Genomic DNA, 25,844 nt, shown 5'->3' with positions numbered 1-25,844 from the left:
AAGAGGTCATTCAACCCTGTATCATGACGTCGCCACAAATCCAACACCGCGAGGGACATTACAGCGACTGCCTATAACAGCACTACGACATCACCGCGCAGACCACCTAAGAGACTGCATGTAACAGCGCTACGACATCACCGCGCCGAACTACAATTCAATTCCCAGAAGACTCTGCTAAATTCACAAACATCCCTTACAATGAACTCCCCCCCTCCCTCAGTGTGCTGGTTTAAATATGACTTAGCAGAGTTAGCGAGACTTGTATTGCACAACTGTAAAGCAGTTGCATACCAGGTTTGATCTTGCAGATCGAAAAGTTGATCTTTTGTATAATAAAACAAATATAAAACACTTGAGCATAATATACAAGTGTGTTGGTACTATGTTTGTTTAACTTAAAAATCTTTCTACCCTGCACCTTGAAAGATGTGCGTATGCTTTCTCTTTGTTTACTAGCAGCCCCCCATTCCATTTCTCAGAGTGTCCATTTCTCAAGAAAGAAATAAACAGTGGTTGTTGTTTCCGCTATTTTGGACCCAAAACTGCCTTTGGTGTGTTTCTTTTCTCTGCCACCACCCTAATATGTATAAACGTTTGTTTGCCCGTTTGGCAAGACACCTAAAAATTTAATCCTGTAAGCTGCTAGAGAATAGACTTATACCGTGTGTGTGCGTATACATCCCCTTTCAAAATGTTCACCTTTTGTTGCCTTAGCCTAAAATTAAAATGCAATTTATTATATATATATATAAAAACATTTATACACACACGTGTACAAAACATTAGGAACACCTGCTCTTTCCATGACGAAGTGAATCCAGGTTAAAGCTATGATCCCTTATTGATGTAACCTGTTAAATCCACTTCAATCAGTGTAAATGAAGGGGAGACAGGTTAAAGAAGGATTATTTAGCCTTAACAAAATTGAGACATGGATTGTGTATGTGTGCCATTCAGAGGGTAAATTGGCAAGACAAAATAGTTAAGTGCCTTTGAATGGGGTATGGTAGTAGGTGCCAGGCGCGCCGGTTTGAGTGTGTCAAGAACTGCAACGCTGCTGAGTTTTTCACACTCAACAGTTTCCTGTGTGTATCAAAGATGGTCCATCACCCAAAGGACATCCAGCCAATGGCAGGCCAGTGGTCGAAAATGGCTCATTAATGAAAGAGGACAAAAAAGGAGGCTGACACAAATTGTGCAGAGCAACAGACAGGCTACAGTTAGTCAACTGTCAGTCCAGTACAACACTGGTGCCGAAAGACCCATAAAAGAATGAACAACTCAAGAAACACCAGAAACTGCGGTTGCAGCGGGCTAAGGAACGAAAACACTGGACACTGGAATATTGGAGAAGCATTGCCTGGTCTGATGAATCCCGGTTCCTGCTGTTTCATGCTGATAGGAGGACTCGGGTAAGGAGAAAACCACGAGTACATGCATGTCCATGTTTTCATGGCACACATTGGGCCCCTAGATAAAAGTGGAGCAACATTTGAATGCCACAGGAGATCTGAACATTACTGCCAATCAGGTGCATCCCTTCATGGCAGTAGTGTATCCATCTGCTGATAGATTTTTACAGCAGGATAATGCCTCATGCCACAAGGCTAGGATTGTCCAGGAATGGCCACAAACATGCCAGTGAATTCAGCTTACTACAGTGGTTTGCCCCGTCACCAGATCTCAATCCACTTGAGCATCTGTGGGATGAGATGGAACGAGCTATTCGGAGTAGAGATCCACTACCAGCCAACTTGACACAACTGTGTGAAGCATTAGAGTGAACATGAGCCAGCATCCCTGTGGAACGCTTTTGACACCTTGTAGAGTCCATGCCCCAACGAAATGAGGCTGTTCTGAGGCAAAAGGGTGTGCAACTCAGTATTAGGAAGGTATTCCTAATGTTTTGTTCACTCAGTGTGTGTGTGTGTGTATATATATATATATATATATATATATATATATATATATATATATATATATATATATATATACACACACACACACACACACATATATATATACACACATTTTTTTTTTTTTTTTTAATTCATCTACACATCCTGCCCCACAACTTCCAAGTGAAAAAAATATTCTAGACATTTGTAGAAAATTAAAATTAAAAGTAAAAACTGAAATAGCTTGGTTGGATAAGTGTCCACCCCCCTTGTAATAGCAATCCTAAATTAGTTCAGCTCAAGGCCTTGAATATCCCTTGGAGCACAGTCAAGACCCTGCCTAGATCAGGCCATCCCTCCAAACTGGATGGCCGAGCAAGAAGGAGACTGATCAGAGAGGCTGCCAAGAGGCCAATGGCAACTTTGCAAGAGCTACAGGCTTTTATGGCCAAGACTGGTCAAAGTGTACATGTAACAATATCCCAAGCAATCCACAAATCTGGCCTGTATGGTAGGGTGGCAAGAAGGAAGCCATTACTCAAAGCCCACCTTGAATCCTGTTTGAAGTATGCAAAAAAAAAAAAACTCAGGAGATTCTGTAGCCATGTGTGGAACTTTTTAGTCTAAATGCAAAGCGTTATGTTTGGCGCAAACCCAACACAGTGCAGCGCATCACCCAAAGAACACCACCCCTACTGTGAAGAATGGTGGTGGCAGCATCATGTTATGGGGATGTTTCTCATCAGCAGGGACTGGGGCATTTGTCAGGATAGAAGAGCAAATGAATAGAGCAAAGTACTCAGAAGTCCTTGAGGAAAACCTGCTGCCCTCTGCAAGAAAGCTGAAACTGGGATGGAGATTTGTGGCATGACTTGAAAATTGCTGTCCATCAACGCTCCCCAAGGAACTTGACAGAGCTTGAATAGTTTCGTAAAAGAAGAATGGTCAAATATTGCCAAAGCTAGGTGTGCAAAGTTGGTAAAGACCTATCCCAACAAACTCACAGCTGTAATTGCTGCCAAGGGTGCTTCCACCAAGTATTAACTCAGGGGGGTGGAGACGTATCCAATTATGATCTTTCAGTTTTGTATTTTTAATATATATATATATATATATATATATATATATATATATAGTTTTCTCAATAAAAACTTTTTTCCCCTTAACAGTGTCGAGTATGGTGTGGAGATAGGTGGAAAGAAATTATTTAAATGTATGAAACTCTGAGCCACTGACACAACAAAATGTGAAAAAAGTTCAAGGGGGTATAGACTTTCTACAGGCACTGTACATAGTGCATTCCTATAAACACACCCATTTGTTTATGTTAAATATATGGTGATGGTACATTCCTAAAATCCCCCCTATTCTGTTTTCTAATATAAAAAAAGTTCCAAAACAAAAAACTGTCAGTTCAGCTTGTTCCAGTTACGTACTGCTTTGTTTGTGTTGTGCTCCTGTAGCCTTGAATAAATAAATTTTCAAAGAAACAAGAAATCAAACTGTGGATATCAGCCAACTGCAATATATGCTGAGACCTTGAGGGTGAAAGACTCACTCAAATATAGATATGAATGCACAACTAAATAATAATAGTCATCATCATCATTATTATTTTTATCATCATCATTATTATTATTCATCATTATTATTATTATTATTATTATTATTATTATTATTAAAAGCTTTTGCTCGGAACTCAGATACAGGGGAATGTGGAAGAGTTGCAAGTCTTCCCCATGATGTATTTGTAAGGGTCTTTTAATATACCCTTTTTATTAAAAATAGTGTACAGACCCTGATTAGCAGTAATACTATAATAATAATAATAATAATAATAATAATAATAATAATAGTATGTGCCAAGCAAGTACACAGGGGAATTATCTGACTACAACAATTTAATTTCAAACAACAAAAGTGAACTCACTTTTGAAAGAAAACAGCGGGTTCAGTACAAATACGACAGGGCAGAGAAGCAAGGACAACAATATAAAGTTAAACTCTATTTAAAAAAAAAAAACTAATCTGTACAAAATATACATTTTTAAGAAATCCAAAACATGTCATGTCCGTGTATTGGTCCCAAATACTAGGACTATATAAAGGTTTGGGAAATGATGTCAAGTGGGCGGAGTTAGTAAACAGTTGCGCATTTCTGGAGCTCATAGAGCACTTCAACAGTGAACTCGTAATGCTTTTAACATATTCAATCTTGCCCTGGCAAAATGTTTCTGGACATAATCAAGCATTAATTTGCATAAACAACGTCAGGTCACTTTAAATTAACGATATTCTGTATTGTGTTTTTTTGTTTTGTTTTTTAATAACAACATGATACATCCTAGCGCTACAACACTGCAGCGCCAGGGGGAGGGGGTACGCTCTGTTTGGACTGGCCACAAAAGGAACAATATAGTACACACTCAAAACATTTATTATTTTTTTATTACCCTTTTACCTTTTAATCCCCTTTGTCCAGAAGAAATCCCCCAATCAGAACAAAAAAAAACTCAATTTAAATATTTGGGTTGCTTTAACACCATAACCACCTACAAACAAAAACATTACACGATTGGTAGGTCTAGGGGTCATGTAAACATACGTTTTTGAATTATTAACCAACCTTTTGTGGCCTTGGAGATAGAGGGATTGGATTAAGTGGCGCGCCAATGTTTTCACTGGTACCTGGCAGTTTTTATTCAGTCTTTGCTAGGTTGATAAATCACAACGCTTTAAAAATGACTCATTCACATTTGCTGTGGCTGCATCGGTGCCACGCCTACACGATGACAACTACCCACGTCAGACTGGGAGGTGCCCGGTTTTTAGGAGTACTAGTTCTTTGTACGAAACTTAGATCCTCCCATTTTAAAATGCCAATCACTTCGGATTGAAGTTTTTTTGTTTGTTTGTTTTTTTTAAAAACGTGTAACTGATTTAATAAAAAAAAAAAAATGACGATGTTTATTATGAAAGCTTAGGACTGACAGGCGCTTAAAAAATGGCAGGCAATGGCAATTAAATGTTGTGACATTTAATTTCCAGGGAGCGAAATAACCGACGGCACCGTCGGCAATTGCCGCAGTGCCCAAGCTGCCTGCCACAGTGCCTCTCTCAGTAAGGTCGTGTCCCTCAGCACCAGCACATCTGATCTACAACCCAGTCACAAACTTCTCAGCATCAGCTGACCCGATTACTAATTATTATAATTTTCCAGTTTCCAATTACTAATTATTATAATTAATTATTGCCATTATTTTTACTGTGCGCTTCCCAGCAATAAACCACGAGAAAACATACTGTATCATTGGTTAATGACAGGCAAACAGAGGGAGGGGCGCTGTTATGTTAGACTAAGCTCAATATGACCGTGCGCTTCCAGACATTTTCAATCACACGTGTTCACTGGCAGCGTCAATGATTTTTTTGTGTCTGCGAGCACCATGCCAGCTCAAAAACGTCTAAAAAGAAAGAAGGAAGACAAGCTTTCTAAAGCGGCAGCGAAGTGTTCTAGGACTGACCGAATGTTCAGATTAGAAATGTGCCCAACAATTCGTCTCCGACCATAATAATAACATTAATGTCAATTTACAGTTGTCAAGTACTGAAGAAAGGACAAGATTAGACAATGAAATTTAATTGTGACAAAACAGGCTTAAAACTGCAATACTTTATAATGCAACGGTGCAAAACACATTCTAACTCCTTTCATGTCTTCAATGTATATACATTGCTAATTTACAAAGACATTTCAATGACCGTTACTGTTCTGTAATTCTGTGTTATTCCCCCCAAAACACCAATGCTAAAAACAAACACACAATAGCTAGACAGTTGTTTTGCTGAAAGTCTTCATACCAAAAAAAAAACAAAAAAAAAAACAAACAAACACACACAACAACACCACCACCACTAGTAAAATGTGCTTTCACAAAAGGGGTTAGAATGTGTATGCTTATGAACAGCATGGAATTTGTTTCCTGAATAAATTGTCCAACAATGCATTATAACAAAACTAAATTCTTTTCAACTGTACATCAAGAACTGTGAAACTCTAGAAAAAGTCTCAAATGTAAACATCTAACATTATGTACATCCAGCTGTTCATCACTGGGATGCAGAGCATGCTCCATTGCCTGACGAAGTTTCTATTAGATCCCCCCCCCCCCCCCCCCCCCCCCCCCCCCCCCGCCCCCCCCACCCCCCCCCCCCCCCCCACCCCCCCCCCCCCAGTCTAATCCCTGTATTGAATCAGCGGTGTGTATTAGCCACAATCCTCTGAATATCTTTTTTTGTCAAATGGTCTTTATTTTTTCTGAAAGAGTTTGTTGTTTTTAAAATTGGATTTTTTTTTTTTTTTTTTTTTTTAAAACATTTTATTTTTACAATGGAAGTGTCATGTTTTATTTTTGTAACAATTAATGTGCGACTCACTCAGAAAACAATGATTTGTGTTTGGTTAAATAAAAATATTAACATAATAGGCTGTCTATTTCTTTTTTGTTGTTTTATGAATGAGTATGAAAATCGCCTTGGTGCCCTTGGGTTGGATTTATGTTTGTTTTTTTCTTTTTGCCCCCTAGAACTGCCTTGGTGCCCTTGAATCTTCATGTCTAAAGAAGGCAACATTGCCTTGCCCTTCACAACCTTAACTTCATGCCCAGCATTTCATTGACAATGTCGTAGTAAGCACGGTATTCACGCTGTGCTTCACAGTTGTTTTCAAACAGCAGAATGGTCTCAAACACTTCTCAGCTATGCTGAGACACATCGCTGGATTTGGGTCAAAGACCCGACAGGCATTGAAAAAGCGCAGGTTGACAAAATCACTGCATTTCAATTTTTTCAGCGCTGTCAATTGATTTAAAAGTGTGAATGGCTACACTGCAAAGTAAGGCATCAAAGCAAATTAAACCGTGAAGGAGGAAGGTTTCTTTGGTTAAAGGTGGAATTTCAAGGTTTTGTTGGTAAAGTTCAATGTTCTCTATTAAAATCACAGAATCCGTGACCACCGTAACTTAATACCTGCCTTACTGAAAAGCAACCAAGTAAACGTGCGATGAGACATTTGCGCAACAGTTTCTGAAGGACCCTTAAACTGGTTACTAAGCAACCCAGCACAGAGCTTTTATTATGTCAGTTAAAATACCACAATAAACTGTCAGTGAAACACAGTATTACTTAAAAAACATGAATTGATTAAAAAAAATTAACGGAAAAACACACACATGGTACTGAAATAATATTTCATAAATGTTCACGGAGTATCAATCATTTATGTAATAAAAATCATAGTATTATACCCCTTTGACAAAGCAGAACCTCCAAAAATAGTAGCTGCTATGGCCAAATCACAGCAGTTGGCATCTCTGCCTAACCGATGTGAAGGAATCCCATCGCAAACCCGATGTGACTGAAAAAAATCATGTCGTTATTGATCACACTGGACAAGTCCAGGGCTTTAGAGTGAGAAAATTACTGGATCAGGTCTCTGTGAATATGGGGCACCTGTATTTGTTCCAAAGTTCTGCTAATTCATTAACATCATAAAATAAATACCATTCTAGCATTTGTAAATAAGCCTCAGGAGTGTAACTTGCTCTCACTGAACGTCTGGCTGCTGTGTATAAACCAATAGCTCTGTGTCCTCCAAACGCCTTTAGTGTGCCAGTTTCCAACAAGCTAAGTGCTGGCATGAATTAACCAAGAACCAAAAGATTATTACCACAATAAAAAAAAGAGGGATTAGTAAGAATAATTTAAGATAGAAGTCAGAAAATTGATTTTAAAGCAATGGTTAGCACTTATGTACACAGTTTTAAATATACCAGTTCTATTAATGTTAACAATTTTTTTTTAATGTTTCAAATGAAATGCTACCTATGTGAACTCACTGTGCTGTAGGTTAGTTTCACTCCAATGGTCTTGCTTTAACCAGACCACGTGACCAACAGAACAGGATGTAATAAGGGACAAGAAAAACTTTTTTTTTTTTTTTTTTTTTTTTTTAAATTAGAAAAAAAAATCCAGCTGGTATCCCCCATAAAGACATTCCCCAAAAATTATATATATATATATATATATATATATATATATATATATATATATATATATATATATATATATATATATATATATACTTAAAATACCCCTATGGTGACCAGATTTTTTTTTTTTTTTATATTATAAAATAAAACTATCAAAAAGAGCCAACATATTTACACCTGGCATTGTTATGGTTTGTTCAAAATGATTAAAAAAAAAAAAAAAGTAACTGGTTTTACTGCCCTGGTTTGTGCCCTTTTAGCACAAATAGACGCACAAAATGCTATCGTAGGAAGTATCGAACAACAATGAACAAGTGCCACCCTACCAGAATCCAAAAATAGGTCACTATTCTAGTGTCTGTATCCCTGCCATTGCAAGCTTCCTTTACTGTATCATTTTAAACTAGAGTACAACATGATTTTAGTTTTCATTCTGCAAAGGCTCCTGCATTCCACACCAAGTTTACAAATTATTGACAGTTTGTATTTGCAGTGGTTTTAGAGGAAGTGAAGTACTGTGAAGAGATACAGGGGTAAACACTGGAGGTGTCATACACAATTTTACATCAGAAGGCTTTTTTTCAGGGAGCTTAGAGAGCAGGGGCAGAACGGAACAGCCAGCTTACGCATTTAGAAGCCGGTGCCTTCAAAAAACACACTGGAAAACAAAACACTGCGTCAATACTGGCTCTTCTCCTAAATGTCACCAGTGCGCCAATGAAGCCTTGCTCTCGGAAATATTCACATTTTGTAAGACTAGTTAAAATAAAGGTCACAAATCTCTGACTGAATCCTTGTTCTGGCAGAACTAGCCTCATCTCAGTCTCCTTTCTCTGGTGAAAATCAGCAGTTTTTTTTGGTTTGTTTTTTCAACGGTTTTTCTAAAGCTCACCAAGTTGCTAAGCAACACAGGCACTCAGTTAAACACACAAAACAAAACTCCCTGAAACAGAATAACCTAATTTCTCGCTACCAGACAACAGCATGACTATCAGGTTTACAACACTCGGGCAACAGCGGTTCAGTTGATGAGTCAATTCAGTTTCCACAGCAGTCCAGAAACAACTATGACAGTGAGAGCTCAGTAGCTTACGAGTCCATCCATACGTACAGCATTACATGCTCACCACCACAGCCTCAAAGGACACACCAGACAGAGGGTATAACTATTACTTACACTATGACGTGGACAAATAAGTACTTTCAGTTTTAAAAAACTGAAGCACATTAACTGAAAATACAATCTTAAAAGTTATTAACTCAAAAGTACAGTCAACCCTCTTTACAACGCCAGGTAAGGGCCATGGGAAAAAAAAAAAACAGCAATAAGCGAGGGTGGTGTTAGTGACGGTCAAAAGAATAACACCACCCACAACCTTCTACAGTTGCATAAATCAAAACATTTTATTTTTTTAATTATACAATTACAGTATCTCTAGGCCATTTTAATAAAACAATCTTTAAAACTAAAGTACTAGTTCTTAACACAACAGTAGGTCTACTAATGATGTTTTATCATCTTTTCCCATCTATCTGAAACATACATGGTTACTTTTGAGGAACAGTTCATACTTAAAATATTCATTTAATGTCAAATCACCCAAACAATTTCATAAAAACAAAAAAAAACCTACAATTTATTTGTGAACTTTGCTGTTGGTAGCACAACTGTAAGTCTGCTGAACACTATTCCCCCACTGAACAATAATGTCTATTTATTTCACAAAGCAATTTAAGCTCAACAGTATTCTTTAAAGCAGTTTAAAAAAAAAAAAAAAAAACACTACTGAATATGTACAGGAAAACAGTTTTTTTAAACAAAGTTAAAAAAAAGACTATTTTGCTATTTACAAAGCTGATGCTTTAGTTTAAGTCAACCTTCATTTGTGCAAAACATTTGCTGTTGTTATAAAACTCTGTGTCAAGACTTTTTCAGGTTAAACAAATCGACACGTTCCATCATAGAATGCCTGGATTTGTTTGTATCCATTAGAATGTCTCCAATTGTCCTTCGATTAACAGTATATGCCTCAATTAGGTGAGAACACATTTGCAATGTCTTGCTTTCGTATTTTCAGATGCACATATGCAGATTTTTTTCTTTTGCTCTGGTGTTAAATGTAGGGTCGAGTCAACTCGCCACGTTGTACTTTCTGTTTTGCTTTGGGAATGGGAGTGTTGTTGACACTGGTATGAACATTCAGTTACAACTAAATTGGTAAAGCACGTCAAAGGTTAACTGCATACCTTTGTTGTTTTAACTGGCCATGATTATTTTGTTGTCGCTACAATGAGGGAAACTACAATGCTTATATTTATGTTTGCTTGGTTTGGGAAGTTGGCGGGTGGCGGACAGCGGGGTGGTGATAGAACGGGTAAAAATAGCACTGTCTTTATAGTGGTGACATTTGTTCATAGAAAATAGCTGGCGACATGTGAGGGTGGCGGTATATGTGGGACAACTATTTCAAAGTTAATAAATGTAGTAAACCCTACAGCAATCATGTAGATGACGTCCTCTTCTATACGCATACAAGAGAACAGGTGTTGGCCCTCATGTAGGTGCGCAACATTTGTAAAGCTGAGCAGTTTGCCCTTTCCACCACTCCATCCCTTTGAGGGTGGTATACTGTAGTCCTGGATTTCTTTATTACAAAAGCCTCACATGTGCTGCACATCACGCACGGTGCTCTCAAAATGTGCATCCTGGTCAGAGTGCAGTATTTGGAGAATGTAAAATCGAGTGAAGATGTCAACAAACGCTTGGTCTGGAATAGGTATTGCCCCTACAGCCATTTAGTGCAATAGTCCTGCGACACTAACAAATACCTGTTACACTGGCTGATATTGGAAATTCTACTATATCAATTGCTATCATTTCCCAGGGCTGGGCAACTGGCATGCTGACCAATGGAGCAGTAGATGGCATTGTGGCTTTAGCTCTTTGACAAGCTTCATACGCCTGGAAATGTAGTAGACGGTTCCAATGATTTCAGGCCACCAAGTGGTCAAGAAACGGCAGCCCTGTGGAAGCCACACAAAAGGTTGTGTTGGAGTGACCAGTATCACGATTGCTTCGACAGCTAGGCCCTCTGGGTTCAAACAGTAGCATCTGTGTTTGCCATCAACGAAAGTCGAGGCCACAGTTGGGCATATCAGCACAAGAGAAACTACTTCCACTCTGTAGGTTTCTTTCTGCTTTAAACAGCTTCAGTTACCTTGCAGATAACTGGGTCTTCCTTCTGGAGTGTTTTCAATGGTTCTAATGTAATTTGCAATTCCATCATTGTCACTGCAATATGGTCTACCTGCACACTAGGGTTGGGACGATCTAAAATTTGCACAGTATGATAACCGTTAATAAAAAAAAAATACAGTGGTAACCTTAATATTGTATACAGTACATCATGCAAGTTATAAAATAAAGGCTTAAATGAAGAAATAGTAATGTGAATCATTTATATTAATGCAATTCACAAAAATAAAACCAAATAATCACACTTCCTTACATGGAATAATTTAAACATTCAGTATTTAATATTTTACTACACCAAATAACTTGGTACGTTTCTTTTTTATAAAGACAACCAGAATAAAAAAAAAGGATCGTAATCCAGATAATCACTAAAACTACTGCTGCCACCTTGTTCGCGGAGGCGAGCGACATTTTATCATTATACAATGAAGCCGTGAAGAGCCTTGTCAAAGCTATAGTAAATAAATAAATAAACAATGTACTAAATCCATGATAAGTGATGTATAATGTTAGAATAAAGTCAGTGTTAATCAATTACATTAAACTGACTTGATAATCTAGACAAATGTAAACATAGCACGTTGAAAAGTGTGCTGCAGCTGCAAGGTTTGAAGAAGACGTTTCTCTAAAAGCTGCATGCGACGTCAGAAAGGCAGCAGCCAAGAGCAGCCGGCGCAGCAGGCTCTGGGTAACAGAACGCAGCAATTGAAACATGCATTCTGTGTCACTGACAGTTTCCTTTAAAACCATTATCTAAATACAGTATCAGTTCACAAAAATCTCTTCTTCAGACACTTTGCTAAGGCTGCAAGCACCATCACTCGATTTAGAAAAAGCAGGTTTGCAGTTCAAAAATGTGTTAACCGGTGTATAAAAGTAATTACGATAATTGCAGGGGTAGAATAAAAGGAACGGTATCAATACCATAATGTACCGAAACCATGGTAAACCAAAAAACTGGTATACCAACCCATCCCTACTGCACACAAGTTTGTAGCTGCCTGGACAACAAGGCAGCATTTATATGTTCACACCCATTTTGTTGTACTTGTTGGTAAAAGGAAACTCGAACTGCCACAGACCATTGTCGTAACATTCCTCCCATTTCTGTGACTTAGCCATTGTAGAAACTGGTGGTATGTAAGCACACCAAAACACTGGCCGAGCAGTGTTATATACCAACGGCAAACACTCCTTTTGAATTGAGCCGTAATTTTTCTCACTTCTAGTTAAAGTTTAGCAACAATAACCTTGATGTTTTGTTCCAGCACATCATCCAGGCCTGTGTCACTGACATCAGTGAAAAGCTGAAACTCCTTGTCTGTGTCCAGATAAGCCAGGACTGTAGCTTTGACTATGGAATGTTTAAGTGCTTGGAATGACTGCTCATCCCATATGAAGGTAGCTCCTTTTCCAAGAACTGATTCAGGGGTGTTGCCACTGTGCTGAAATGTGGTATATAGTGGCGGTAGTAAGGCAATATCAATGAACTGGCTCACCCCTTTAATGTTCCTTGGTGTTGGCCACTTGTGAATGTAGTTTTCTTGTGGTCTAGCAACATCCCAGCAGAGGAGAAATGTATCCCAGAGATGAAACACTTGACAGGCTGATTTACATAAAAATGATTTACATAAAACTTGAAAATAGCTAAAAAATAAAACACAGAAAAACAGAAGCCCTAATTATATACCACATTTCAGCACAGTGTTGACAGTGATGAAGGCAATTGGGAGATTCACGAGCTATTTGACCATATCCTTGACATTCACGACACTGGGGGCCTCTGGGTCTAAGTTTGTTGTTGTTTTTTTTTTTACAGAAGCAACTTTGTGGTCAGTAGTTAAGTGTTCATATTGCTGTGCCATCTTTGCAACAGCTTCTTCCAATCAGTCTAATCTGGTCGTGTTCCCAGGAGGGCAGCAGTGCAGCCATGGTGTTAGCATTGGATAACACAATTATATGCAGGCATTCTTTTATTCAATAGCAATAACAACTAACAAAAACATGGTTAAAGTATGCAGTACCTATTTGTAAAATGGAAAATAAGCAGATATTATGCTTTATAGTAATCAAAGACAAAAGTGTCAAGAAAAAATATTTCCTTTTGCTTTAAGGTATATGGTGCACATAAGTAGTGGCTCCCTCATAAAAGCAAACTTGTGTTTTTTTTCCTTAATGTTTCAGCTTTTACATAAAGTAACTTGTGCTAAGCAGGGTTTTCCATTAGTTATCTGCACTATTAAATACAGCACAATATTAAAGTACCTGGAAAATATTTTCAGTGGGAATATCATAAAACCATTTCAATATATGAAATATACATTTACAGTATAATAAGCCATCATTGACCGATTCACATGTTCCTTTATGTATCAAAAAATAATCTGCTTCAGATTCACTAGACTGTCCCTTCAATGACAGAGCTATACTCATAAAACTTTCCATCTGCTCTATCATGGCAGCAATTGTGTTCACGTGACAATATTTTATCCAGCAATTCATAAATGATCGTGATGTTAGAACAACAAGCCACTGGAGACCAATTTTCTCATATTTAAGCATTTCAGTATTATAATTACCACGTACCTCTGACCACACAGGGAATAATGTGTCTTGTTCAATCTAATTTCTAACCCAGTTATTACACTGATAATTATTTCAATCGATTACACTTGAATTTAACGTATCTACCAAACCACAACCTAACTACATTTTCTCCTACATTTATTAATTTCCTCTACTAGAGCAATTATTAGTTGCTATTGCATGATTGCTGTTATCAGTACAGAAAATATTATCCAAGTTATTAATTGCTGTAACCATGCTGTTGTTAGGTTATAGTTATGTGATTGGCAGAGATGGCAATATTAGCAGCAGCGTTTGACACTATATTGAGCATTGCTCTTCCTCTACAAATTTCTCCCACTAACTAGTTCATTTTTATTTTGGTGGTGATGGAGTCGTTATTTAGCCCTTGTTTTTTAGATTATTTTAGTGACCCTGTTGGTGGATCATCAGTATCCTACGATGTAATAAATCTGGGCGAGTCTTCAGAATGGCAGAATGAAGGTGGCACAGACGCAGGGGTACATTCACATGAAATGGCAGGAGCACTGCCTCCTCCTCAGGATTGAACCCCTGGAGTTACAAATGTGGTTCTATCAAGAGCCTGAGCTCTCAGTCACTGGGCTCCGTTTTCACAGAAGCGGCTGCAATGAGTTTGCTTCAACATCCTGCCACATGTTTTCTGGACTGCCTCAGACACCATTCTGGTTCCAAACAACTCAGTTGTACTGCCAATTATTTCATCTTTTAAAACAGTTAGGTCCTGGGGAGTAAACAGAGGCTTTCACAGACTTTGTCAGAAGTCATAACGTCATGGTGTAAACAGACGCTCATTTGCATATAGCTAAAGATTGGTCAAGCAAAATCAAGTAAAATCCTGACAGTATTTTTTTTTTCTTTATTAGCTGCAAAACAACAATCTTTTATGTAAATGGCCATTAAAGTCATAGTTTTGAATTTCTGTATAAGCTTGTTTACCAGAAAAGGGGGAAGAGATAAATGCACTCCATCAAAACACAACCAGCATAGTCATGTAAATTCAAAGTGCTGCTGTCCTAGCATTGCCGGTGTACTGTATTGTTCCAGTGGCGTGAAATGAAAACTAGTACTGGGAATTTTAAGACCCACATCTACAATTAAAAAAAAAAAAAAAAAAAAAAAACTAAGTTTCATTTGTTGCAATTTGTATAAAATAACGTTCTCGCTTTAAAATCTATTTATCTATTGCCTACAGAAAGTCTACACCCCCTTGAACGTTTTTCACATTTTTTTGTGTCAGTGCCTCAGAGTCATGCATTTAAATTTTTAGCCTTTAAATATTTTTTTCCACTTATCTACACACCATACTCCCCACTGTTAAGGGGAAAAAAGTTTTTAAAAAGAAAAAAAAAATATAGGAAAAAAAAAAAAAAAAAATATATATATATATATATATATATATATATATATATATATATATATATATATATATAAAAATACAAAACTGAAAGATCATAACTGGATAAGTCTCCACCCCCTTGAGTTAATACTTGGTGGAAGCACCTTTGGCAGCAATTACAGCTGTGAGTCTGTTGGGATAGGTCTCTACCAACTTTGCACACCTAGATTTGGCAATATTTGACCATTCTTCTTTACAAACTCTGTCAAGTTCCTTGGAGTCCGTTGATGGACAGCAATCTTCAAGTCATGCCACAAATTCTCGATTGGATTTAGGTCGGGCCTCTTACTGGGCCACTCAAGGACATTTACCTTTTTGTTCCTTAGCCACTCCAGTGTAGCTTTGGCTGTGTGCTTTGGGTCACAGTCATGCTGAAAGGTGAACTTCTGTTTCAGTGTTGACAGCAAGTGACTTATATAATCAAACTTGACTAAGAGAATCTGCTGTGCACCAACTGTAAAGCCAGTATCGGAAAGCCTTGTTTTTGGCCAAAGACCATAAGAAAGACATTTTACTAAAGGAAAAACAAAACCACAGCAAAAAGTGTTATTTGGAACATCTACGGACTTCAGACGAATAAATGATTCACTCAAAGGTTTCATTATTTATGTTCTCGGAATATCACGTTCAAAATAGACTATAGCCACTCCTACACTTTCAAAAATGGCAACTGTACTTCAGAACAGTGGATGTACTGTAAGGACAGTAACAGTACAGTATTAAAAATCCCTTGCTTAAAATCCATAAAATAAATTAATTAATAGACTACATATGTTTAAAAATTGCAATTAAACAACATCTTCATACACAAACCTAGCAAAAGAAAAACCCTAAATTGACAAATTACTAGGGGTCCTATGCTTTTGTCTCTGTTTTTAAACTGAAGTGTTTAAAAATAAATCAAATTCCTGGGTGACAGTTTACTAAATGATTCAACCATGTACACTTCTCTTCACTGTACTTCAACAAGACCAGACCTTGATGGTATTCCAGTTTGTTTACATTCATTAATAATATTTTCTTCCTCTTTATTGCCTACCTCTGTGAAGCAATCAATAGGGGTGTGTTTATACTGGTATTTTCTGAGTAATAGCCTTTTAAAAAAAAAAAAGATTTTTTTAATTTTAATTTTTTTTTTAGTTTCCATAGAAATGAGCCATATCCGAGTTTTCCGCAGAGGTAGCTCGAGTTCACGGAAATGAAAGGTCACATTTACATAACAAATCGGTTGCATTTGCAAGTTTTGCAGCATAGTTTTACTGTCAGTTTAAGGCCTCGGTATGGCAGTATGAATGTCAGCTGCCCGGATGAGAAAATAAATTCGCTCTCAATCGGCTTTTAAAACTCAATGCATAAGTTAATTGCCATTGATTGGTACTCAGTTGTAAAGATGAAGGAAGGGCAGCTTTTCTTCTTTTGAAATCAACACATTAATAAATATGTGTGTTTTGATTTATTTAATACCTGGCGACAAATACTTCAGGCAATTACTCGGTAAACAGCAGTATCATCACAGCCCTAGTAATTAGACATGCTCTTGCGATTACATGCAGCAGCGAGAGGCAATACGTGCTCTGTTGTAGCTCAAGATGCAAAATACAAACAAACAAAAAATGTATCTATTGCTCCGGATATTGTATTTTTGTTATCAACAAAACTGTGAAACACTGAAGAAATTTATTTTATCCGTTTGTTTTGTGACCACTGCCCGTTCTACTGAATCTTATCGCCTAAAACTGACAAACCTAAAAAAAAAAACATTTAAAAAAAGCCATGTCTACTAAAACGTACTGTCTGCAATATAAATGGTTATTATAATACATGACTCATTAATTGATGCAATTTGCCAATGATTCAAAACATGTTCCATAAATATGTTATTCTATGCAACACCTTTTATTAACCCCTCTCCGTGTTCAAATTTGTTGGTTAGAATATTTAGGGGCTGTAACCAACGGTCACAGTAATTAAACTAAAATTCTTCACTCAAATATTTATTGTGTTGACCGTCTAGGGCAGCGTGTACCGCCTACTTTAATCTGCTCTAGTCCATGGCATAAGGATAATCGTCTAATTTACTGCCCCTTCGAAATGTTTTAATCACTACGAGATAATGCCTAGGTTAACGCATTACTTTGGCAACAAAGTACTGTGAACTAGCACTCACTGATAGGCCTACATGTTTGGTACATTCGGGCCTATTGAAAGAAGCAATCCGACTACCACCCACTCGCTTCACTGTCTGGTCATAACACATAGTAGCGAAATGTTATTGGAACGTGACTTACACGATGTCAGCGACTAAACGCCGCATTTCACTTTTTTACCAATTGGAGTGCTTTCTTAGCTTAAGTACATTCTAGTCTGATTTTACAACAAGCTTTTTAAAAAGGGGAGGGGGGGGGGGGGGGGGGGGGCAGTCCAAGTACAAACCGATCACCATGTTGTTTTGTACACACTTTGCAAAACGTAATCGATTGACAACCGATACACGCGCAACTTGCAATGTCAAATGGTCTAAATGTGTACTCTCAGATTTTTTTTTTTTTTTTTTTTTTTAAATAAACATAGGATACAATAATTGTTTTGTTTGTTTTTTAGTGTGATCGATGGGTTTTTAGCTACCCAACCGACGGTTGGCAGCTCACTCCTTCTGCCTATAGACGGTATATATATATATATATATATATATATATATATATATATATATATATAAAGGTCGTGGTATCATCCTGTACGTTTTAGTCAATAACAGTGACTGTAACTGATGTTTACAGTGGCGCGTACTAACACACACATATATATATATATATGTGTGTGTGTGGTGTACATATATATATATACACACATATATATCTATATATATATATATATATATATATATAGATATATATATATATATATGTATATATACACACACACCATGTTGTGTGGGTGTGCAAAGGGAAAGGATGTGGTCAATACTAGGCCCGGGTACTGCAAAACGTTTAAAATTTTAAGGAGGTGGAAGAAATATGTTGCGAGTAACGCTCTACAAAGATTTTTAATGTACCAATAACAAATATGACCGTTTTTGTAATATATGGCACAAACGTTTTACATATATATATATATATATGTATATATATATATATATATATATATATATTATATAAATATATCATATATATATATATACATACATACATACATACATATACACACACATTTGAAAATAAACACCTTAAAATAATGTATAATCCCGTTATAAAATGTTACTCACGTATCACCCAAAAACTTTGCTTGATTAACACGTCGGCTATGAATGTGGTCTACCAAAACGTGCAAATTATTGTTTATATAGGATCCTGGAACCAACTTTTTTTTTTCTTCCAAATAATATTTCCTACAACAAAACAATGCTGTCTGTTGTCATGTGTATTTTCACGTAGGCCTGCGATAAAACCAAACGATGTCATGTTCATAATCGGCACAATGTTTGGATTAAAGCGAATGCTCAGGCAGAGTGCTGGCACACATACCGCATCTCCCTCTTTTTGTGTGGAAGCTTAGCACATCTGCATCAAAACAGGAAGCGAAGTCGCAGCATGGCATGTTTCGTCTTTTTAATTGTGTTTAAAAAAAAACAAAAAAAAAAAAAAACAATATAAATCAAAACATAGACGCTTACCTGTTTCCCCCTGTAAAACAGTCTCTGTTGTTCAGGGCTCACGTTGAAGCATTCGTGGATTTTCAACCTTAAACATTCAATTTTCGTTAATCTAGATAGATCGTCTATGGTTCGGGTCTCTTTGCCGTCTATGGTCCGAACCTGGATCCACATGTTTCCCACTATTGTGCAACTGCTAACAATGTCGCTGAAAACAATTTACAGAAAAAAAATTAGACGGTATGAAAAAAAGAAATAATGCGAAAAGGGTTACAGCTCCATGGCAGTTCTGATCTGCAGGGGAGTGTGTTTATTGCTAGGAACTGCTTTCACAAGAGGCTCACGGCGCCAAGCTAAATCTCGCGAAATAAACGCAGCACAAATTTACTTTTAAAGAAACAGGCCCGCTTTTACATTTCGGTTTTAAATTGATGTGACCAACACAACAAAATATTACAGACGTGCCTAAATGTGAAAAAAAGGTTGCAAGCAACGCATTCAGTTCTGGATTCTAGCTAATAATTAAAGTTGCGTTGGGCAAACCTGAAATAAAATATGTAAACTTCAGCCATGCCTCAAGGGACAATATCAATAACTACACCCGTTCATATTAAAATTAAACCGAGTCTGTATTATAACTAATTGCAATTGAATTGTAAAACTTTCCTGTTGCAGTTCATACTAACTGTTTACTGCGGTTAAGTTAATTATGATTACATTGTAACTGCACCATCTTTAACTTTAGTGGGACTGTGATTAATCTGTAACTGCAGCGTTTGAGCCATACATAATACTTACTGAGCTCCAAAATATGTCTCTTCAAATTTAGATGTAAAGAGATCGAAAATGTCGGGTGTTTTTCGTCATTTTTTTTTCTTTTTTTCTTTTTTTTAGATAAAATAAACCTATTAAAGGTGACAGACTGAAATGTTTTGACTCCCTACCCTTTTACTTTTTTTCTAAACAGACTGTGCAGAAACGTTTTGGTAAGATATAATTTCATTGTTGTTGTTGTTGTTGTTGTTTAGCATGTTTTCAAATGTAAAATAGCTTGTAAGGGGAGGTACTCAACTGTAGACTGAGCTTTAGACTAACTAGGTCATGTTCGCTCCATGCGCCACCAAGTGGCCATGAGGTAATTAAACATTAAGAAATCTTTGACGACAGCGTTGTCTCCCTGCTTTCTGACTGCTTATTTCAGATACCAAAAATGCATATTGTAGTCAAACTTGAGAGATCATTAAAGTCAAATTAAAGTTGGTGCAATGTGATGCCAGGTTTGCAAAAAGACCCCAGTTTTTAAAAAACACCATTTGGCCATTTTGTGCACATGAAATGTTTGGATAGATATAACTTATTGTTAATATTTTTTTTTTTTAAACAATCTTTAAAATATTATTTAAAAATAGAACAAACACCACTGTTTTGCCCCTAGTGGCCATATGCAGTTAAATAAGGCAATTGAAAAACAAAAAAATAATTTAAAAAAAGTTATAAAAGGCATGGAAAAGTAATACAATGTACTCTTAATATATCTACAGATATTAAAATTGTTTTCTATTAAAAATGTCAAGAGTGTTTAGAGCTATCTAGAACAATTATTTGAATGGCGCTGAGACAACTGAGATAGCTGTGACAGACTTGGCCTGTGTAACTACAATGACTACCAATGTGAACAAGAATGCTTGGTCATTTTTTATAGCTATCCCATATTTATACAACTAAGCACTTTATTCTTTTCCCATCAAACTAAACATATGAAAAACAGTATTACAGCATATGAAATTCAAGATAATAAATTGTGTTATCAATTAAAAATGACATATCACAGTTCACATTTATTCCCCCCTCCCTATCTCGTGCCTGAGGTCACTAAACAATATACATTTTAAACACATTTTCTTATACCCTTTCTTCATAACATGATACCCTTTCTTCATAAATCTGTCTTCATTTACTATATGTAAATGAAGTAAATGTATATGGCACGCACTTCCTGTCAATCGCAAGATTAGTCATGGGATGTTAAATATTTAATTGTGAAGTCCCATGTTTGTTTAAATGTATCAATTTTCCCCAGCGTTCAAGGATAACAGTGTCTAGTAGCATATTCCAACAAGCAACACATTCTGGTCAGATTATTCCAAAAGTACAGAGACAAGAAACTGTATGATTTTGTGAGGTGGTGGGGCACTGACCCAATAGCCCCAAGAATAGAGAGAACGAATCAATGTTCTATATAGCTCCAGCACAAAATAACATTTAAAAGGTTAGTCAACACACCTATTCAATGTATCTTTATTATTATTTTGCATGGTCTCCTTTGGCTTATTTACAGTTTCTAAATTACCTGCACATAAAAGCCTTTTGCAGTCTGGGGGAATATATTTTTCCACGCATCTCAACAGATTCTTGACTGCACAATACTTAAAGGCTGTCTTCTTTTTACTACAACTCAATCCAGCAGTACCCCAACTGGAGAATGCCGTGGAACCAGAAACAAATTGGTGTTTACATCTCTGTGTCAAAGCATTTAATCAAAAGCAACAGTTATTGAAATATTAATATAAGTAGAGGATGTCAAATATAGGCAACACTTTACATATAAAACGAGGGCATTATTGTTTCAGTGTCAGAATTGCAGCAATCCTTTGGAAAATATCTACAGTAATGATGGCTTGAGCAGAGGTCAGTGAACTCTGTGGCATGATGGTGTTGATGATGCAGGTGTACAATCATATCGGAACCTTGGGGCTAAAGAGCTCATTCAATTATTCCCAGACCTCTAGGAGATAATCATAAGGCACTGCATCTGCTAACACCCCAGCATGATGTGTAGGAGTACACTATTGTCAGTGTTGCTATACTCCTTCTGTTTCAATATAAACTACTATGTATGGGGGCATACAGGCGCTAGTCACCGTAGCAATATAGGTCCTAAATAAGATGTCAATAAGACAAATTAATGAAGCGAACCTGTCATATTGGAATCTGAGAACTTTTAGGGAGTTAGTGTTCCAAGAATGTATGGCCTTGGATTACAAAGCCTCTCAGTAGAATACAAAGGACAGCATGGTACGAAGTGGTAACTCTTCTTTGAAAATAACTGTTTATGGGACATGTGAGGCGATAGGACTCATGGTGTAATGTCTGGTGAGCAGGTGCATTGATGTAATGTTTTTGTGGAAAACTACTGAAAAGAACAAGAAAGTGTTGGTCTCTTTTAAACGGTATAAAACCCTTTTTCATATGTCAGCTGTGTGTTTCACCATCTTCTGCCTTTTCTGTCACCTTTCGTCTGGAAGCTGAGTTGCTGTGGACTCTCGTTTGTTCCTGATAAGTCTCTGCTGCTTGTTTTATATTCAGGCATTTGATCCCATTGAGCCTGTTGATGTAACTAAATGCAGATACAAAGGTGGGAAAGTTATCCTACTTGTTAATTCTTATAAAGAATATTTGAACGAGACTGAATGAATAAATCCTATCAGAAGTTTTGGTGACAACCCTCACATTGTACAGAGACTTTGTGAGTATTGGAAACATCTCTGCACACTTCCGTTGCTAAGCTAATAGCTTTGGATTTCTTGGAGGAGAAATTAAAGACCAATGATTAAGGTACAAGAAGAAAACAGTGACTGTGTTGATTTCATTTCAAGGATTACTACTTGTTTGTTAGAAACCACCTGTCAGTAAAGAAAGAGGATGCTCTACAGGACAGTTGTGGACTTTCTGTCAAAGATATTTTCCTTTTTGTTGTATTATTTTCAGAATTTAATATCTAATTCATCTAATCATCTTTTATTATATTTGCTCCAAAGAAAACACATAAAAGACTGTTCTTAGTCTGAGTCAAATTTGGGTTTTGTATATTGTAGCACATATTGTATCCACGCTTGTCTATTTGTGATTGAAATAGTAGGGAATCACACCTCAGTTGGGACTTGAGTACTTGCCCTTTCCTTTTCTATTAAGTCAGCTGTATTTTTAGCAATTGTTCCTACATCACAAAGGTTTAATTTGTACCCTAACCTTTTCATGATGTTTGTAATCGGTGGTTCTGATCACAGTCACTCAAATATTGTGTTTTTTTTAACTGTGTTTGTGAATTCCTTTTACGAAAAATATGTTGTCACAGATACCTTTTTGTGTGCATGTGTTGTAATCACACCAATTTAGTTATTTCTTCTCTACATGTATTACACTTCTATCTAATATTGCTTAAGAAGCAAATAAACCAAGAAAAATGTAGAGACATTTAATAAAAAGATAATAGTCTGGTAGAAATACACTGTTGTACAGAGTCTACAGAGTTCCTTTTGACAGTGTAGGTGAGAAGTGTACACTGATGGAGCAATCTTGAGAATCCAGTCACTAAAGATACAGTGATGCTTATAAATCAATGACACATTTAGTTGAAGCTACTCAAGTATTCTCTCTTTTATCCTGCTAATCTGTCTAACAGTATTTGTTCATCAGGCAATCAAATCTTCACACCCATGCTGTTGGCTTTATCTTTTTACAGGACCTGTTCGTAGTAAAGATAATTAAATGAATGACGAGCACTACATTTTATGTTTACCTTTTTTCACAAGGAAGCTGGATCAGAAAGCATAAGTTAGTGGACCCTTTTTTACTGCTGCACCAGTGTCTATACTGTAAAATCAATTAATCCATCACTAATTAGAGGACAATACTGGTTTAAGATAATTTAGCATGAAAGGAATGCTGTTAACAGTGATGCAGTGTGTGGTTTACCTTTGTGGTACCAGAACAGATGAGAGGGATTGTTTCCATATATCTGCACAAGTAAAATATGGGTTTTGTGGCTGGCAGTCATCTTGGCTCAAGAGTGGACAAACATCTTTTAATTAAATTGTAATTGGTTAGTGTAATGGTTTATTAAAAAAGTAATGTGGCCAGGTGGTAATTGATTGCCAATCAAGCCCTGGCCACATGCTATAAAAGAGAATAAAGGGCTGTTTGTTTGCTGAGAGATAGTACAGTGAGGGTCCTGCCCAGCCCTGCCCAATACTTGTTGTGCAGTGAGACAGCCAAAGCGTGGGAGCTGGTTTGAAGTGTTTTGGTTTGGGTTTTGTTATAATAAAAGTGTGCAAAGCACTGAACTGCAGTTTACCCGGTCTGTGTTTTACTGTTCCTGTCATTGCCCAGCCTTGACCGCACACCACAAGGTTAATAATGTGTTATATAACGGATCAGTTCTTTTATGTACAGCAGCACTTCAGGTTATCCAAATGAAGCTGTAAACACTTTCATATTTATACTGAATAAAGTTCCTCATTGTTTGCTGCTTATGCTTTTGTGTTGGCAGATACATGTGTCTCAATACATGGCTTTCATTGTGTGGCTTTGCATTTGAAAGAATAAGGTAAATATATGCTGATGCACAAAAGAAACACAAAACTCAGGTCTCTTTGATTTAATCAAATATTTTAAACATAGATATCAAACAAAATCACAAAAAATGTGAACAAAAATACAGATCAATGAATCACATTAAGTTTTCTTTCAGTATGAAATGTGACACACTGTCAAAATAAAAACATTACAAAGTTTGTATCAGGTATGACTTCCCTGAACATTAACACAGTCCTGGTAGCGTTGACGCATAGCCGTGATCAGCCTCTGGACAGACTGCTGTGGGATGTTCCGCTGCTTCTGTGCAGCTGTAACCAGCTGGCAAAGGTTTGGCTGGTCGCAGTTGTTGCCTGTGGATGGCACTGGTGATTTGGTCCCACAGATGTTCTACTGCAGGGTTTCGCAATCCTGGTCCTGGAGAAATCCTGTTTCTGCTGGTTTTCATTCCAACTGAGTTCTCAATTACTTAATCAAACCCTTAATTTAACTAATAATGTGTTTAATTAGACCTTTTTACTTGTTCTCAGCTCCTAAAAAGTTGTCAATTTCAAGTTACTTAGAAAATTGTACAGTTATCTTCTCTAACTGTTTAAAAGTTGAAAACAATTAAAAATGCCTAATTAAGCACATTATTAGACCAATTAAGGGTTCAATTAAGTAATTGAGAACTCAGCTGGAATGAAAACCAGCAGACACAGGGGTCCCCCAGGACCAGGATTGGGAAACCCTGTTTCATTGGACTCAGGTCAGGAGAAAAAGCTAGCCACGGCAAGACCTCAAACATTATTTTCTTGAAGTTGTGCAATTGTAATCCTAGCACTGTTGTCAATGTATCGCTGAGCAGTAAGGTTGCCCTCAATCTGCACCAAAGACGTTCTTGTGTTAAAGGAGATTCCTCCCCACATCATCACACTTCCACCGCCCCACCGGTTGACTTGAACAATGCAACAGTCAGCATAACAGTCCTGGGCCAGTGTGGTGACCCTCTGCCTTCCAGGACGTGACCTGTCTCTCACAGAGCCGGTTTCCTGGTTTTTCTGGACTAGTCTGCTGAACATCTCATCTCATTCTCCGGGCAACTTCTCTCACAGACAGGCCGTCTTCTATTATGCCGATAGCAACCAGGCGATCTTCATTACTCAAACAGGGCATGGTTGTATATTTCGCTGTTCTTATGTTAATTAAAATCATGTCTTTTCAAATGGCTATTTATACAGATTCTTAATCAACTCATTTTGGCAATTTTACTACTCAAACAATCAACAAACTTATCCTCTCACTATTTAAAATGTAAACAACATTATGTATGTGCCCAATGAGCTATTGCTATCAAACTTAGACTGCTGCATTTTCATTGTGCATCAGTATATGCTGCTTGTTAACACAGGGTGCACTTCGAGGAAATATACACAAAGAAAATCACATTTTGGTCGCAACAAACACACAACTACACCACACAGGTATAGTTTGCAGTTCTCACCATGTGTCTGTGTGTCTCCCTACAGGGTTTCCCTTCCTTTTATGCAGGGTGTGCACAGGTGTTTCAATTAGCTAATAATTTTCTCCTTAGCTAATTCAACAATTACCTTACCAAGATGTCTACCTCTTG

The 25,844-nt window shown here is 37.0% G+C and overlaps 1 protein-coding gene across 2 annotated transcripts in view; it reads right to left on the bottom strand.

Moving 5' to 3' along the window:
- Positions 1–19,192, bottom strand: part of LOC121303229 (E3 ubiquitin-protein ligase UHRF2-like) — a 79,277-nt gene extending 60,085 nt beyond the window's left edge. The window contains exon 1 of one of the 2 annotated variants that reach the window (XM_041233801.1): positions 18,881–19,192. In XM_041233801.1, coding sequence (XP_041089735.1) covers positions 18,881–19,033 — 153 coding nt within the window. In that variant the 5' untranslated portion in view covers positions 19,034–19,192. Of the gene's footprint in view, positions 1–18,472; positions 18,814–18,880 lie in introns of those variants that run through there. The other variant, XM_041233810.1, reaches the window with a different exon arrangement.
- Positions 19,193–25,844: the final 6,652 nt, after the last annotated feature.

The sequence above is a fragment of the Polyodon spathula genome, chromosome 2 (assembly GCF_017654505.1).
Source record: "Polyodon spathula isolate WHYD16114869_AA chromosome 2, ASM1765450v1, whole genome shotgun sequence".
Classification (NCBI taxonomy): domain Eukaryota; kingdom Metazoa; phylum Chordata; class Actinopteri; order Acipenseriformes; family Polyodontidae; genus Polyodon; species Polyodon spathula.
Note: the sequence above shows the minus strand (reverse complement) of the source record. Positions and strands in the feature narration are given on the sequence as shown.